The 18,656-nt window shown below is 35.6% G+C and overlaps 3 protein-coding genes and 1 non-coding gene across 5 annotated transcripts; all 4 read right to left on the bottom strand.

The window, feature by feature from the left end:
• Window positions 1–2,673: 2,673 nt before the first annotated feature.
• Window positions 2,674–4,035, bottom strand: LOC105975947 (uncharacterized). The gene has a single exon (XM_013001212.2). It carries the CDS (start codon window positions 4,033–4,035, stop codon window positions 2,674–2,676), a length of 1,362 nt encoding a protein of 453 aa, XP_012856666.2.
• Window positions 4,036–7,180: 3,145 nt separating this feature from the next.
• Window positions 7,181–15,245, bottom strand: LOC105949558 (2-oxoglutarate-dependent dioxygenase 19). Of its 2 annotated transcripts, none has more exons than XM_088824608.1 (4): window positions 14,791–15,196; window positions 14,447–14,688; window positions 13,150–13,477; window positions 7,181–7,240 (listed from the first exon to the last, which is right to left on the bottom strand). In XM_088824608.1, the coding sequence occupies exons 1-4, from the start codon at window positions 15,037–15,039 to the stop codon at window positions 7,196–7,198; spliced, it is 864 nt and encodes a 287-aa protein (XP_088680734.1). In that variant the 5' UTR covers window positions 15,040–15,196; the 3' UTR covers window positions 7,181–7,195. The 2 variants fall into 2 exon arrangements, with proteins under 2 accessions (XP_088680734.1, XP_012828311.2); XM_012972857.2 differs by lacking the exon at window positions 7,181–7,240 and adding an exon at window positions 12,213–12,566 and having other exon boundaries at window positions 14,791–15,245.
• Window positions 8,394–11,121, bottom strand: LOC105949556 (Tetratricopeptide repeat (TPR)-like superfamily protein). The gene is made up of 3 exons (XM_012972855.2): window positions 10,987–11,121; window positions 10,594–10,879; window positions 8,394–9,632 (listed from the first exon to the last, which is right to left on the bottom strand). Exons 1-3 carry the CDS (start codon window positions 11,019–11,021, stop codon window positions 8,739–8,741), a joined length of 1,215 nt encoding a protein of 404 aa, XP_012828309.2. The 5' UTR covers window positions 11,022–11,121; the 3' UTR covers window positions 8,394–8,738.
• Window positions 11,333–11,416, bottom strand: TRNAL-CAA (transfer RNA leucine (anticodon CAA)). The gene has a single exon. It is a non-coding gene; the product is annotated as a tRNA-Leu (tRNA).
• Window positions 15,246–18,656: the final 3,411 nt, after the last annotated feature.

The raw sequence follows: 18,656 nt of genomic DNA, 5'->3' as shown, positions 1-18,656 counted from the left end.
CCTCTTTATGAATAAGTGACACATGACGGACTTATTTGTAATAAACCCTTAATACTACATTAATATTTTTATGGGTAAATTTCACTTTACCCCCTTGTACTCTGCCCAAGAACCACTTTACCCCTTCGTACTCTTAATTTCGTTGATTTACCCCCTTGTACTTGTTACAATTTCTCAATATAACCCTCTTCGTCAACTTTTTTCGATTTTGACTCTGACGCCATTTAGTCAAGAGTCAAAATATTGACGTAAATATTGAATTTTTTCGATTTTAAAAATATTACTTAAAATTGGATCTATAATTAATATTTAGGAAATAAAATATACTAAAGTTACGATAAACATTATATTTGCAGTTTTCGGGCATAGATGGTTAAATGCCATGAGAGACCAAACCAAATATCATCATTTCCTATAAGCGGTGAAATTAGACCTGACCACGGTTCGGTTCGGTTCCGGTTCCAAACCGCCGGTTCCGGTACCGATTAGGGAGGAACCGGAACCGAACCGAAAAAATCCGGTTTTTTGAGGTTCGGTTCCTAACCGGTTCCGGTTCGGTTCCCGGTTAGAACCGGTAGAACCGCCGGTTCTTCATAATAATTTTTTTTTATTTTATATATATATATATATATATATATATATATATATATATATATATATATATATATATATATATATATATACTTTAAAAAACTTAAAAAAAACACTTTTAAAAATAGTTTATTTTTTAAGTGGAAAGTATATTTAAAAAACTCAATTTTTTTTTTAAATACGTAAATTTTTTTCTTAATACTTATATATATATATATATATATAAGAGAGAGAGAGAGAGAGAGATTGAGAGAGAGAGAGATAGGAAATTATTATTATTATTAATTTTTTTTTTTAAAACCGGTTCAAACGGTTAGAACCGCGGTTCTAACCGTCGGTTCCCGGTTCCAAAAATGAGGAACCGGAACCGAACCGGTTTTTTCGGTTCCGGTTCCGGTTCGGTTCTAACACCGTTGATCCCATTTCGGTTCCGGTTCCGGTTCTAACCGAACCGATGGTCAGGTCTAGGTGAAATGTGAAATTTTATTATTTTAATATATTTGGTCTAAATTTTGGTGAAACTCAATGGTCACCAAATACACCATTTTTCCACCAAAAATAGTGGGAAAGTAAAATAGTGTGCTGCCGGTTGGACCGGTTGGAGATGAACCCTTTATTTTAACCACAAAAAATGGGTTTTGGTGAAAAAGTTAGGGTGTGAAAGCGCATGCCAAATACATATATTTTCAGATAAATTTTGCTATGTAAATTTGAATTTATTATTTTATTTTAGACTTCTAAAATTATAACTGCATCAAGAATTTCAAGAGCTAATGGATAGCTCTTGCATCACACATTTGGATTTTATGATTCGAAACGACGTCGGATCATAAAAATCTGATGTAATTCATGAGCTAGATCTAGATCGTGAGTGTTGTTCGTAAGCCAATTTGCTTGGTTTTTGTTGACTCAACTACGACTGGTGTATGTAAGAATTAATTACTTTGAATTAATCTTGTGGAGCAAATAAACATTCGAAATCCAGCAAAAAAAATCTTCGAAATTGTACTACATTCGAACTTAGTTTAAATTCTAGCTATTACATACGTTTCTAGCTAATTCTAATTGATCTCGTAATTTTACAAGTCATTTGGCAAAATCTGATGCGATTCATTATGCTCTTCAGTACTGTTCGTCAGGCCGCTTTACTTAGGATTGAGTTTTTGTCGAACTCAAATGCGATTGTGTATGTAAGAAATTACTTCGAACTATCCATGTGGAGCAAATAAACATTGGAAATCCATCAAAACAGAGCGAAAAATCTTTGAATTGTATCTCATTCAAACTTATTTTAAATTCTAGCTATTACATATGTATTTATATTTCATGAAAGTAATAACGTGCTACTAAACCTCAAAATAACTTAATAAACCGGGGCTCATTTCGCAAAACAGTACAAAAAATGAGTTCAAGCTGAAATCTAACATGATTCATGATGCACCTTCATGAGTTTTGTTCGTCAATTGTTTTGCTCGTGATTCGGTTTTCTTCCGGACTCAAATACGACAGTGATCCTTACAGAAAAAAAATTCAGAATCCAAAAACCAAACTGCATTTGATTTCTTGACGGTCATTATTCGATGGAAGAAAAAAATATTCGTTATCTACGATGAGTTGGAAATAATACCTGGATTTCCAGAGTAAGGCCTTCTCAAAGGTAGTGTATTTGGACAAGGTAGTGTAGTTGGACAGTAAACGGGTTTGTTTGTTTTGCTTCTTTTTTTTTTTTTTAATATTGTAAGTGAATAAATGTGTTCAACTTAGTTGAAAAAAAAAATTTAAATTTTAAATAAATTAATGAATTTTTGCATAAAACTTTCTTATTTTGTAAAAAATAAGGAAACTCGCATAAAATCCCGGGGTTGACGAAAATAAGGAAACTCGCATATTTTGTAACTGAAAACAAAGAACAAGCAAAACCCAATTCGTTTGTGATCAACTCAAAATTTATTCTGCGACCACCAAATTTGATATAACATAATTCGGGTAAATAGTAAATGCAATAAATAAATATGTGAATATTCCATCTAAATAGTGCATATAATAATTTGATAAACAGAAAAAAATTAAAGAATAATAATCTTAAAGCTGGGTGGTTGTTGGAGTGAACCAAAGAGGAGAGGGTACAATCCTTCTTACACTGACCTCGTCAATGGGATAATAGCATGGCGAAATAGTCCGATCACCGTAGTCGAAAATGCCAAGATCGTGGCCACCATAAATGCCGTTATCCCAATAGGGCGGGTTAAAAACATCCGTAAAATAAATGGAATCGGGCTTCAACTCCGGGTATTCACTGGCCCGCAATGCAAACGAGTAGTTGGGCCCGACAAACATAGCGAGCCCATCCAACGAGCCACCGTCCATGTACCTCAGTTCCCCTTTCTCAAGATCAATCTTATGTACATCAAAACCAATAGTCCTGTACGGATTACTGTCTTCGTATTCGATTTCGTCCTCGGCGTCGTTATGGTATAGAAAAGTATACGGCACCACCGTGTCCCTCACGAACCGCCTCACATGGTAAAGCTGGTCGGTTTTCTCGTCGATTAAGAGGAATTTCTTGGAGACGCACGACTTCTTAAGATTCATCTCCTCCTCGGAGCGTGCGGCGCGTGGGTAGTTGTTTTTATCCGACGAGAGGATGACCGGGGTCATTGACGGAGAATGTGGGTCCCGGAGGTCCCAAGCCTCGAAATCGCCGTAAGTGGTGACGCAGTAGAAGAGGTTTTGTTTCGGGGAGTAGACAAAGTCCTCGTAGCTCCTCCCGTAAAAGCGGTCGTCGAGTGTTTGGTACTTTTCGCCGATCGGAGTCCACTTGGCGGAGGTGTGGCCGGGGCAGCAGAAGGCCAGCCTATTTGCCCCCGCCATGAAAGTCATCAGAGCACGGCAGTCGTGGTCGTCGGGGGAGGAGGACGAAATGACGACCCTGGTTACCCACTGGGAATAGTTGCTGTGGAAACCTATATTGTTGCCCCGATTGTTGTACAGATTGACGGAGGGGAGTTTGATGTGGCGGCGCGTGAGGGGGTTACTGAGGAATAGACCGCCGTAAGTTGTTGATCTGTTGAACAGGCATAGCCACCCGTGAGAAGATCCGACCAGTGCGGCGTCGTCCTCCTCTTCCGACGATGCCCTAGTTTTTTCGATACTGATTAGCTTGTCTTGGGCGATGCTGTAGAAATTGTAAGCCGTCATGTTTTCAGTTTCTCCGTCGAAAGACGGTGGCAACATCAGCCATGGCGAACTCGATACTACCGCCGCCGCCGACGACGATTTCGAAGGACGATCGGAATTCGAAATTCGAATTGAAGATCCGGAATCAAATTTCCGACGAGGCAAACGCGCGTGAGATCCAACCGCCACCTTTGGAGAAGCCCAATTTGCAGATACAACGTTGTCGCCTCTCCATTGAACCAAACGGAGTACAGGTGTAGTAGCCATTATTAATGACTTTTTCTTTTTTCTTTGTTTTTTTTTTATAAGAAATTATTAATGATGAATCTATATTTATTTAGGGTTAAATAAATTGTCATCCCGATTTTTTATCCTAGCAGTTCTATTTTATCAAATTTAACCAGATTTTATGGGATATTTTTTTTGATTTTTTCCATCTAGAGTTTAAATTATAAAACGATTGTTCCGTAACCCTCCATTAAATTAGGAATTGATTAACTACTCTAGGTTAGGAGTAGTCGCCGCGAGAGTGTGCATTTGATTTTTTTAACTTGTTTTTCTTTTATGTCCTTTTCTTTTTATTATTATTATTATTTAAACATGATTTAACTATTGTAATTGTTATGGTTATACTGATTTTTTGTCCTTTTCCAATTATTATTTTGAATTAATTGAATCGCCTTGATGTGGTACAAGTAAATAATTAAATTTTATCTGATAATTTAGACATATTAAATTTGGTTTCTAATTTTTTTTTTATTTTAATTCTACTCTCTATTGACACATTATTTTATTTTATTTGTAACTATGTTAACATATGTTATATATATATATATATATATATATATATATATATATATATATATATATATATATATATATATATATATATATATATATATAAAGCTAATTCAAGAAATTTGATTAAGAAAAAAAAACAATATATATATATATATATATATATATATATATATATATATATATATAAAGTAATTAAAATAATAATAATAATAATAATAATAATAATAAAAGATCAAAATAACTGTTTGAAGGCTAATTCTAATTCTAATAATTAAAGATTTAAAGTAGTTTCAAATTAGCACCCTTATCAAATATCACCGGGTTTTTTGCGATATATTTTTTAATAAATCTTTTTTTTTTAATTCAACAATTATCCTTTACGAATCTTACTAAATCTCCTATATATTATGATAAACACATATTTATTTTTGTTGAGAAAAAAAAGGGAAAAAAACAAATCATGAAAAAAAAGGGAAAAAACAAATCACGGAAGACACCAAATTAGGGCTACATAAATCGTAGGGTTATATATATATATATATATATATAAGATAGTAAAATACAAAACCAAAACGAAATTAATTAATGGCTTCGTCTACAGCCGGTTTCGTTCACCAGAGAGTTGCAGATTCCGGGTCTGCAAATTGGGCGTCTCCGAGTTTCCGATTCGGTTCTTCAATTCGGTTTTCTCGTAAACAGAATTTCGGCCCTTCATCAATCCGGTTTTCTCGTAAAGAGAATCTGAATATAATCACCACTGCCGCCGTTCGAGATGGTGGTGGTGCCGACGACGACGTGTCACCGCCCAGAAGTCCGCCTTCGCCGCCTTCGCCATGGTTGGTGCTGCCACCTTCTCTCGAAAAAGAAATGTATTTCAATTTCTACATGCTTGCAGAGAACCGAGTCGTCAAAATCAACAGCAACACGCAACCATCGAGCTTGCCATTGATAAATTACGTCGGATCTTCACACGGTTGGTTAGCTTACAGTCACTACGAAGACGAACAGTTTATATGCAATCCCCTCACGCGCCGCCGTATATACCTGCCGTCCATTCAGTCCTTACCGGTGGAAACAATTTATCCAGATTACAATTTCTATACGAGCAAGCTCATCCTATCGCGCTCCCCCGACGACGTTGATGAAGAAGACGACTGCATCGCTATGATTAGCTACGACGACAACGAAAGGCTAGCTTTCTGCCGCCTCTCCCGCCGCGCCGGTGGCAGTGGCGACACCGAGTGGACCCCGATCGGAAAACCGTACTTCGAGCTCGACGACAAGACTTTCAAGAGGGAATACCAGGACTTTGTCTACTCGGCCAAGCGCAAACTCTTCTTCTGCGTCACGCAGTACGCGGAAATCGAGGCTTGGGATCTGCGGGACCCGCGTTCCCCTCCGAAGATGATCCCGCTCGACTTCTTGAAACCGGACGACGACGACGAGAACCACCCGTGGGGCTCGGTCGGGAAATTGGACGAGTGCGAACTCAAAGAGATGTTCGACTCCGTGAAATACCTCGTCGTCTGCGAGCAGACTGATCAACTCTTTCTCGTCCGTCGATACGTCGCCGATCGAAAGCCGGCTCACTACCATACCCCCGTGCCCCCAGGTTTTCCTTACAACACTATATCTTTCGATGTCTACGAAATCGACATCGAGAAACGGGAATTGAGGTACATGGAGAGTTCGTTAAACGGGTTGGCCATGTTTATCGGCATCAACCATGGGTTCGCTATCCAAGGAGGAAATGGAATTAATCCAGATTCCATTTACTTCACGGATGCAAAGGAATATACTCCCGATTATTTGGATGAAGATTCGGAAATCGGTGGACATGATATTGGAGTGTTTGATTACGCAAAACGGGATTTCGCCCCGTGCTATAATTATCCCATTGAGGAAAGGACTTTCTCCGCCAACCTTCGCCTCCCACGTGCCGCCTCTGGAGCGGATAAGATCAAAAGGATCGAGCCGCCACCAATGTGGTTCACTCCGTCGACTTCGTTCGACACATAGCTCCGCTCGTTTATCCCGGTACTAATAATTGATCAATTCATCGATCATATCTATTTATCTTTCATTTTGTGTCTGATCAGACTTTTTGTTTGTTTCTTAAATTATTTAGTTATGTCGAGACTGAATACCATATGTTATGGTATTGAGATTTTAATTTTTTTTCAAACCGTGATCTCGATTTTATGGTATCGAGACTTGAGATTTTTTAAACAATTGCCCTACCAATTACGGTCACCCTATTTACAGGAAAGCACGTGATCGACGCGCTAGAGTTGAACATATTAAAAAGAACTCATCCTAAACTTTTAGACGAAGCGATCATGATCATTTAACAACGACGAAACAAAAGTATTTTTATTTTTTATTTTTTTTAAATACATAACATGCTACATTAGATATGGTTCTTTGAAATAGTACCAGATGGAAGCTTGCACTTGAGTTGGTTACTCTGTTGTGACAATTTATAATCCTTGTACTTCATCGGAGCGTACGATGAAACACACCGTCGTTTTTCCAGAAGCTTCCGAGCGGGGCCCACAACCGTGTCTCCCGACGGACCGTTGGCCATCGCAATTGAAATCCTCGTCTTTTCATTATTCACCACCAGTCACCACTCTATGCGAAACACCTTATACTTTCCATTGCTAAATATCTGAAGAAATAAAATAGACAAGAACACTCGTGTGTGATTATGAATAATAGACAAGAACAACATAATTTATTATTTATTATTATTATTATTATTACTTTTTTATTACCTCAAGTTGATCAGCAGTGTTGACCAAGATTGAATTAGGAATAGCATTGACGTATCCTTAAACAGTATAAGAGTTTTTGCATAGAAACGTATTCATGAAAAGTACAAGTGTATATTTATAAATAGGGTTAATAGCATTTCGCCACCTGGACTTTGCCCGTTTTTGCACTTTGCCACCTTAACTAGAAAAAGTTGCAAGTGCCCACCAAAACTCAGTTTTTTGACGCACATAACCACCTAAGGGGAATATTTCGACGAATATTCTCATTTTTCAACCCACGCGCGATGCACATGCGAAAGTACAAGGGTTTTTTCGTCTTTTCACCTCAAAATATCATAAGAGGGTGAAATTGAAAGTAACAGGGACTCAATTGAACTTAATTTGAAACTTTAACAAATTTGAAATTAATTGAAGCTTTGTGGCTTCATCTTCCATGGGATAAAAACACCCTTTTCCGCCTCCGCCGCAGTAACACTAATAATTACATCCTTCTCTCTAACACTAATTACATCTTTCTTGTCATTTTTCCTGAAAATATCCCTCCACCGCTTCGAGGAGGTGAAAGAGGAAGCTTCAGCTGACGACTCAACACTAGAAGATTCGGCCTCCGCCGCCGTGACCCGACCCGACTCGGGTCAATTAATTTCAAATTTGTGAAAGTTTCAAATTAAGTTCAATTGAGTCTCTGGTACTTTCAATTTCACCCCCTTGTGATACTTTCAGGTAAAAAGACGAAAAAATCGTAGGACTTTCACATGTGCATCGCGCGTGCGTTGAAAAATGAGAATATTCGCCAGAATATTCCCCTTAGGTGGTTATGTGCGTCAAAAAACTGAGTTTGGGTGGACTTTTTTTAGTTAAGGTGGCAAAGTGCAAAAACGGGCAAAGTCCAGGTGGCGAAATGCTATTAACCCTTATAAATATGTTATATAAAAACATATAAGTTTTTTATATATAATTCTTTTTATATATTTTCATATAAATATATTTAAAATAATTTTACTATCAATTATTTATCTGCAATTGATCATTAAAACATATAAATAATTTAGGAAGTAACAAAAATATTTGAAAATTTATTATTCATACATGTTTCTAATTTTTTAGAAATTAGAAAAATAGACCATAAAGTGTCTGACAGTTGTCCTCGAGTGTCGGACACAAAATGTATCCGAATCGCCGAACAATTATGAAGTTGAAGTTTTTGTGCTACAATAGGTTGATATAAGTAATGAAATCATGCCAGATCTCACAAAAAATTAATGATATCATTAAGAGAAGAATTATTCGTTACTCCCTCCACTTTTGTAAATCCAAAATCTGCCCCCAAAATTGAGCAGTAACACAGTACAAACACCCAGAGAAACACCAACGCCACCACCTTCATATAAATTATCCGACCAAATCACACCCCTTCTCACTTAATACCATACCGAAACTAACCGCCTCATCCTTCATCCCAACTTCCTCAAACGCATCCACAAGTTTCTTACACAACGATTCATCAAACTCCGAAGTAGCAGATTGCTTCCATTGCTCGATTATTTCTCCAACCTCTTTCAAACACCCGTTTATTAAATACGAAGAAATCACGCATACATAGTTCCGTCCAATCATCTTCTGCCTAGTCATCCTCAACGACTTCCATATCTGGTCAAGCTTCTCCTTGTCCCCCAAACCCCCGTACAGCACAACAAGAAAGTCGTACGATATCAACTCTCTCTGTGTAACAGAACCTTTCTCGCTCTCCACCAAACACCCGTTATCCGAATTCACCATCTGATTACAGCAGATATATATTCTAGCAAGTTTCGAATATCTAATCCAACTCTCATCACACCCTAAATCGAGGCTCATCTCATCAAGAACTCTCATTGCCTCGTCTATATTTAGAGATGCAGCGCAGGAACTCACCCACAGATTGTACGTGAAAAGATCCCGTTTCACGTTTTGCCGTTTCATTTCTTCGATTACTGAGGGTACTTTTTCCAGCTGTCCGACAGATATGTACAATGTCATTAGCTCGTTGTAAGTGATGGCGGTTAGAGAAAGATTGGCCTTTTGGATTCTCTCGTAGAGTTCCTCTGCTTTATCAATGTGCTTTAGAGCGGCGTATGAGTGGAGGAGAGCGGTGTATGTTTCACTCGTTTTTTCGGAAGATGGGAGAGATTCGAAGTAGCGTTCGGCAGCATCGATTCCGAAAACTTGGGTCATCAAGTTGATTCGGACTGCGTAGTCGGAGTCGGATAGTTTGTACTCTTCGTGACTAATCATCCATTCTGATATCTGCGAATTTATGAAAGTAGTTTAAAAAGTTAATATCTCAATATGTTAATTTTGAATGAGACATCTACTTTTCAAGATTATGCTAACATTTCTTACATCCATGGTCCCAAAAAAAATTCCGAAAATGAAAAAACAAAAACTATTCCATTAAAGATGAACTCTTCTTTATTTTGCTGCCTGCAAACTTTGAAGCCCATCGAGAAAACTAGTGCCGAGCCAGACAGGAGGGTTGTTTAACTAAGTTTAAAGGAATCGTCTCATAATAACAACCTCTAGAACAAGTAAATCTACACGAGGTTTTTTCAAGTTTCTCAAGAACGTAGCTTTATCTTAAAAATAATGGGTTGAAATAGTTGGGAGCTACTCACTTTTTTGTTTAGTATCTATTCCGGAAAGCATTTTAGCAACCAGCTCTGAAAACTTACAAGGTTTTCAAATATTTTATCGATATTAATTTATTGGAACGATGACCCTCACGAAACACCCTCTGATGTAAAGAGAGAAGATCAACAAGAGACGTTTCACCATTAGTTCACTGCACATGCTCAAATTGACCGGCTAAAGCAACTAATATTTTACAAAAGCCAGGACATCATTGATCATTGTAATATTTTACTTGATACAAAGTGAAACCGGAGAACCAAGAACCAGATTCAAACTTTTCTTGGCCCGTTTATTATACAAAAATTCACAATGAAACGATATAATCGTTAATCATGCTATTACCAAACCCCTCATAAATAATGGAAATTCATGCAACTAATCACAAATTGAAGATGGGCCTCCTTCTTTTCAAACGCAGAGCATTAAATCAAGCAAGAACAAAAAAAAAACAAAAAAATATTGTGCAAAAATGAAAAAGGAACCATCTCAAATCCATGAAACAAACGAAATAACGAATAAATTAGATAATTTATTATTTAAAAGAAAAAAAAAAATAAAGGAGGAAACATTTACATACCTCAAGGGCGTGCTTGTAGCGATGGGATCTGCGGAGGTCTTTGGAGATGGTACGGAGGTCAGAAACGGTAATTTGGTGGCCTTCGTTGACCCATTTCTGTAAAACATTACTCACACTTCTCTTTGGGAGCCTTAGCCGGAATATTCTGCTCTTCAAATCATCGTTTTCATCTTCTGCAAAATCATCCGCCATTACTTCATGTGTTATCGCGATTTGATCTTGTCTAACAGCTTCGTTGCTTGAAGAAATGGATCTGAACGGAGTTTTATTGCCCTTTCGTGCATTCCTGCAGATGCGAAGAACCCTAATCAAAAGTTCTCCAAAAATTGGGGAGGAAAATGGATAATTGACGATGAAAGGAAAACAAAATAAAGTAAAATGGGAGATATTTACCGAGTGAGAGTGAGGAAGAAGGAGCGGGCGGCCATTGATGCTGGATTTCTGACTGTGTGTTCGTATTGTAAAATTGACACAAGTATAATTTTGAGGTAAAATGAAAATAAAATAAATACATTTGGGGAAAATGAAAATAAAAAAACAATTGGGGGGAAAGTGAAAATAAAATTATTTATGGGGGGAAAATAAAAATATAAAATAATTGGGGGGAAAGTGAAAATAAAATTATTTATGGGGGGAAAATAAAAATAAAAGAACAATTGGGGGGAAAGTGAAAATAAAAATAATTGTGGGGAAAGTGAAAATAAAAAAAGTTGGGGGAAAATGAAAAAAAAAAAGAATTTGTCAGAAGTGGGATTTGAACCAACGCCCTCTCTCGAAGACCAGAACTTGAGTCTGGCGCCTTAGACCACTCGGCCATCCTGACAATTGTGATACTTGAGTTAGGTTTCTATATAACACGATACTCTTTTATGAAAAGTAAAAAGAAAAATTCTCTTTTATACATGGTTTTTTGTTTTCAAATAAACAATAAGGGTGCATTTGGATGGAGGGATTTGGGGGAGGGATTTCAAATCCATAATAACAAATCCCTCGGACTTGTTTGGATTGAGGGATTTGGAGATGGATTTCAAATCCCCACCCCTCCTTTTTAGTTGATTTTGGAGCAATAGTAATGGATTTCAAATGACTCCAAAATTGGAGTCATTTCAAATCCATTCCCCAAATCAAATCCCTCCCCAAATCCCTCCATCCAAATGGACCCTAATACTTTATGTGTAACATACTATTTTGAATATAAACACATAATAATTTTAAATAAGGAAATAAAATATAGTATATGTAATTAATAATCAAATTTAATGATGAAAACTACTAGTTAAAATAGGGGAAAGGAACACATTAGTCCTACAACTTCAGTAATTATTACATGTTTGTGGCTTTAGTTTGTGGGTAAAATAAACCCGATATATCTTTACATAAAAACGCACACATCGATATTGATTCGTCTAAATGAACAATAAAAAATAACCATATACGATGATGAATACTTCACCGGATGTCGCATAAGTTTGACTGCACGTTGTCTTTAATAAATTTTACTTTAATTAAGTGACATAAATTCTGATTATTTTTTTTCTTTAAATATAAAAAGGAACGTACAATTATACATATAATTATATATCACTTAATACATTACACCCCAGTGAATAAACTCCAGCTTGTGCTAATTAAATTAAACATATATATAGCGAAAATTATAATTATATATCATAAGAATCCTGATAACAATGGTGATAAATAATTCAGATTCAACAGACTCGTTACTCGTCCTGGATTTTGATGCAATCCAAACAGGTTTTACCCATACGAAGATTGCTGGACATAGTTTCGACATAGTCGATAAATTTCATGGAGTGGTAAAATGCACGGCCATCTCTTTCAACCAGCTCCCGGGCCGGGCCCACAACCGCATCCGGTGCTGCACCGTTTGACAGAACGACCGATATCCTTGTCGCTTCAGTATTCACCACCGCTCTGTGTTTCACACTCTTGTATCTCCCGTTGCTAAATATCTAGTAAACGAAGCAAAATGGATAAAAATATATTACTTTTTACGCGTAGAAGTCCAAAATGATGCCTTTTTTTTTTTCGTTACGATTTCTTGACTCCTCAAAAGTACTCGATTTTACCACCTTGAAAGTATAGTCCATTTTTAGTGGTGCAAAATTGGAATGGATTTTCCAATTTTTTGTCCGAACTCTGAATATCCAATTTTTCCGAAATCTTTTGGACTAGAATTGGAATATATGTGAAATCGATTCTAATTTCCGGAAGAAAATCCAAAAAAATTCATTTTGTTTTTGTTCCAAAAATTAATTAGATACTAATGTCGATATTGTATTTTAGGTGACTACCAATTTGAAATTCTCCGAATTCAACCGATTCCGATTTGAAGATTTCCTATTTTGAAACAAGTTTTTTATTCCAATTTCCGATTCTTTTTAACAGATTTGAAATTCATTTTTTCACTTCTCGAAAAAAGAAAAAAAATTCGGAAGTGCTAATTTTAATTCATGCATCCGGTTTCCATCATAGTACATTGTATAAAACAATAATAAAAAAAATGAAGTTAGATTAATGAATTAATTAATTTACCTCAAGATGATCGGCGGTGTTAACGAGAATGGAATTAGGAGGGGAATTAGTGTCGAACCATTCTCCATTGTGTTGTATCTGCAGACCGGCGACTCCATTATGTATCAAAAAAGTCAAAAGCCCGTGATCGGTGTGTGGCGGAATTCCGATCGCTTGATCGGGCTGAGGGCAAGGCGGGTAGTAGTTCGCCGCGTATAGCTGAAAACACGTGTCGAGCTTCAAAGCTTCATCAATGTACCCCTTTTCCAGGCCTAGGTTTTCTCCGATCCCCTGCAGCAATGTTCTTGCCACTTTTCGACTCTTTTCAGAAAATTCATATACGGTGTCCCTGTTAGAGTAGTAGTAGATTAATTATTAATAACAATAATAATATATTATTGGGTAAATTACACCAACACCCCTGAGTATGCTTAAATCACTTTAAGGTCCTAGTGGTATTGATAATTACACTCACTCCCCTGAAACATAGTTAGAAACTCTAGTGATAATGCATTGGATACGTTATTCCGATAGAGTTCTAACAGACTATTAGTTTCAGGAAGTGATGGAGACAACAAAGAGCTATGAGTCCCCTTGTCTTCACCACTAGCTAAAAGTAATAGTCCGCTATATTTTAGGGGGTGAGTGTAATTATCGATACCACAGGGACCTTAAAGTTATTTAACTTTACCTCAGAGGGTGTGGGTGTAATTTACCCTATATTATTATTATTAGGCCAAATTGCCTTTTGCCCCCTCAAAAGAATCCTTTTTTGCACTTTCCCCCTTCAAAATACAAAAACGAGATTGTCCCCCATCAAAATATACAACTCGGTGCATTTTGCCTAAATGTGTTTGCGGTCTAATTCTTGTCGAATTTGAGTAAAATGGAAAGTTAATTTCGTCTTTTAATGCTTTAAATGTCATTTAACTTTTCTTTCACCCCATCTTACGATGATTATGAAGAACAATGAACATATTTTGTCAAATTTGAAAGAGAATTTCGTCTAATTTGAAAGTGAATTTCATCAAATTGATAACAAAATTTTGTTAATTTACGAACCCTAAGTAACTCTGGAAAGAGGATTTTCAAGCGGAAAAAGTAAAATGACATATTCATCTTTAATTCGACGAGAATTAAACCGGAAGTACACATTTGGGGCATAGTGCACCTAATTGTATATTTCAAAGGATGACAGTATCATTTTTGTATTTTAAGGTGAGAAATTGCAAAAAAAAAAAAAATCTTTTGAGGGGGCAAAGTGCAATTTGCCGTCTTATTATTATAATATTATTAATATTTAATAATATTAATATACCTTAAATTAGTGGGTTGATCTGGACAGTGGAATTGAGGGTGAACATAGGACTTGACGTAATCCCTCCACAGGTGAATCCTGTGGTTGTTAGTATTGATCACGCTTCCGCTTCCAGATTTGATCGGATCCGACGGACTCTTCGCCTCGTACCGCCGCTTCTCCTCCGCCGGCAAATCAAAATACTCCAAACTCGCCGCTATCGCACCTTTCAGCACACTCTCCGGTATACCATGGTTCACCAGCTGCAGCAAATCAAAATGTACACGTATATATATCATTATACACACATCAATTCTACATACATTAATATATGTGCGCGTGTGTGTGCGCGCGCGCGTGCTTACAATAAAGAATCCCCATTGTTCACAAGCTCCGGCGAGTTCGTGGAGAGTTTTGGAGCGTTGATCGGGATCGGGGGAGATGAGAAGGGAGAAATCAACGGTGGGGAGAGAATTAGGGTTTGAGCATCTGTAATCATGGGAGAAAGTGAATTCGGTAGGGATGGATTTGAGTGCGGAAGATTCGGCCAGAGATTTAACGAATGAATTTTCAGTGGTGGAACTAATTATATGAGAATTAGCTGTGGCTGCCATTTTTATGCTTATTCGTGTACTGATCACTGTTTCTGTGTGTGTGGATGAGATAGAGAGAAAGAAGAGAGAGAGAGAGAGAGAGAGAGAGAGAGAGAGAGAGAGAGAGAGAGAGAGAGAGAGAGAGAGAGAGAGAGGAGTTGTATTGCAAATTTTGATTTGGGTGTAGAATGCGAGAATATTGGGGTACTATATATAGGTAAAACGGTAGTGTGTGTGTGTGGATATTTAGTTGAGAGAGGTAGATAACCACACACCTTTATTGGGGATGTTAATAATGCTATTTTTTTCTTCTTTCTTTTAACGTGAATGCACAAGAGAAGTACACGGGTTCCACGTTATAATTGCTACTGGTGTTCACTTCGTGGGTAGCTGAATCAAAATTTGGTACGTGCTAAAGTGAGTCGAAAATTCGGTAAATACTCTGTTGAATTTTGGTATTCAGTATGATACACGGTATTGATGTTCGGCATACTGTACTTAATTGAAGGCCGTACTTTATAGTATTAAATTTACCTATTGAAAGAAGAATTTTTTCGTATACAATATATAATTGAGGGATATTTGTAATTACCTATCAACGAAGCATTTTTTCGTAATTTAATATTATCTCAGTTTGTCGCCTTATTAATTATATTGCAGAAAAGGTTGGGGGTTAGAAGTTTGTTTGCCGACCAAAATTAATCTTAACAAGTCAAACAGTAGATTCTTAGTAGGCCGGAATCCCTTTTTGATTTCATTTCAAACCTATTTTTCATATTAGAAGGAAAAAAAGAAAAAGAGAAGGTAAAAGTAGATTTATATTTATGTAAAAAAAATATCATTTCTATTATCTTGAAAATAATAAGGAATATTTTTGAAAAAAATGAGGAGAAAATGACTTTTGGAAATTTTAAATAGTAAAAGTAGAAAGTTTATCTTTCAATTAACAACCGCGAAAATTCGAAATTAATAAAAGCCGAGAACTTAGTTGCCGGTTAGTAGTTGTTGGTTTAAAATAGGAAAACAAATGCCGCCGCCCAATAGCTCCTTGTCTTCGGTGGTCTTTGTAAATGCTTTTTGAAAGTGATTATGCGGTTTTTTTTGCTCATAATCTGTTTTTAGGTGTTTGCAAAATCAATTTTTGCTTTTGCTTCTCTTAAAATAATCTGCTTTAAGCTATTTTTTAAAAGCACCCCTAACCCTGCTTTTTCAATTATAGTTCATTTTCCTAAATATTTGCAAACACCCTCAACTTTTAGAAATAAGCACTTAAAACTAACTTAAATCACAATCACTAACTTCTGCTTTTAAATAATCATTTGCAAACACCACATTCGTCCCCTTTCATTTGTATCATGTTCAAGGTTCGAATTCCCTAGCAAATGTCGTTAGGTACACCTTGTCACACATAGTTAGTCGAGTGTGGTTTACATCTCTCGTATAGTTTGCAAATTATTATACAAGAGTGTATATGGTTGACTGCGAGTTCTTTCATTACCAATAATTCATATCATATTCTTTTCAATATCAAATGCGAAATCGCACAATTCAGATCGACATTAGTTCTTTCAAAAGATTTTTTTTTCAAAAAAAATACCAATTTCAATTATGTTCTAAAATAATTTGGAAAAAATAATATCGTAATTTCAAAAACTATTCCCAAATTGGATGGATAACGTCGAAATTTGAAAATTTCATTTTTTATTCACGTGTAATACATATATAGAAAACAATTATTTTGAAAATAGACATCGGATCATAAATTGTAATCTCCTATATATATCCCAATTGCGATGTGCAAATTGAAAATCATGATAAAATTATTATTCAAAATCGAAATTTTCAGATCGAAATAGGCGAAACTCGAAAATTTCAATTTTCAATACTTTATTATATTTGTACTTTTTAGTGAATATAGTTATTTGATTTACATATTTTTATTTTGGATTCCTAATACTTGATGATGAATTCATAACAATGTATTATATCACATTTTATAATTTTACTATTTCAATATTATTAGACCACACACTCACCATGATCTTCAAATAAGAATTCACTAATTTAAATTAACATTTACAATATATATTACTAGAAATTAATAAAACTACCACTTAATAATATAAGGGCGAATGGCAAAAAGGCCCATCACATTATTTTCCCGAACAGTAATATTATAAATATTATTGTCTAAGACAGTTAAATTACTGTTGGGGACAGTAATTTAGTAGCCAAGACAGTAATATTAATTAAAATATCTTTTTCTAAGAAAATAAAATTAAAAAAAAAAAAGTCAACACCGGAGACCAGCGGTCAACGGTGGTTGACCGGCCGGAAAAAAAATTCAGGTAAAAAAAAGTTTTCAAAAAAAAAAAAATGTCAACGCCGGAATCTGGCCGAAAAAAAACATTTCAGAAAAAAAAAATATTTTCTGAAAAAAAAAATTTGGGGGTTAATGTGATATATTTGTGTAAATCTGGGGTCAATGTGTAATATTAAGGAAGTTAGAGCATAATGGGTGGAATTGATAAAATTCTATTATGGAGGGTATTTTAGACTAACTACATGGGGATGAGTTTAATTGAGAGACTGTTTTTTTTTATGGACCAAAATGCATTTAAGTCCCACATGATGACCCTTTTTTATTCGCCCATATTTATATACATATCATCGAATGTAGGGTCGAAGAAGTTGTAATTTAATATCAAATGTAGGGTCGAAGAAGTTGTAATTTAATAGGGAAAACTAGGGGTGCAAGTTGGAACGGAAATTCCGATTTCCGCCGGTTCCGATCCGAAAAGTTCCGATTTTGGAACAACTTTTTTCATTCCGATTTCCGAAATTCCGATTTCCGATTTTTTCCGATTTTTTTGGAATGGAATTGGAATTATATAAAAAAAAATTGGAATTTCCGATTTCCGATCCGATTATTTCCGAAATTAATTCCGAAAAAATTCCGATTTTTTTCCAGAAAATACATCTTTGAGTAATATATATATATATATATATATATATATATATATATATATATAATACTTATTTTACATTATTTAGTTGTATTTATTCTTTATGGGCCATGTCACCTAAAAAAACCCTAGTTTATTTTATGTAAAATCCTAGTTTTACGTTTATTATTTCTTGTGCAAAGCCGAGGAGTTTATTTAATTTTTGCTAGAAGTTTTATTGGATATTATGATGTCGTTTATTTTTATTTATTTTTTGAATTGAAATTTAGTAGTTATTTTTATCGACGTGGATGTTTTTATTTTTAGCAAATTATGAAATTTTCAGCGAAGTTTCGAAATTTTAATACTTATGTCATTTCCGAAAAATTTCCGAAATTCCGAAATTTCCGGGCGTTTTGGAATTGGAATGAATTTTTAGATTCCGAAAATTTTGGAATTGGAATTGGAATTGATTTTGTACTTCCGATTTTTTTTGAAAATATTCCGAAAAGGCTAATTCCGATCCGATCCTTCCGACTTTCAGCCCTAGGGAAAACCATGCAATATCTAACTACCGAAACTTTCTATGAATAAGTAAATAAAATGTGGACGAATAAATGACCCATAAATGAATTTTATGGCTGTACCCAAATTTAATGATTTTTTGACCGATTCAATTTTAACTAGGGTCCA

The sequence above is a fragment of the Erythranthe guttata genome, chromosome 2 (genome assembly GCF_056151865.1).
Source record: "Erythranthe guttata isolate IM_541 chromosome 2, IM_541, whole genome shotgun sequence".
Lineage (NCBI taxonomy): Eukaryota > Viridiplantae > Streptophyta > Magnoliopsida > Lamiales > Phrymaceae > Erythranthe > Erythranthe guttata.
This window is presented reverse-complemented; position numbering and strand designations above follow the sequence as displayed.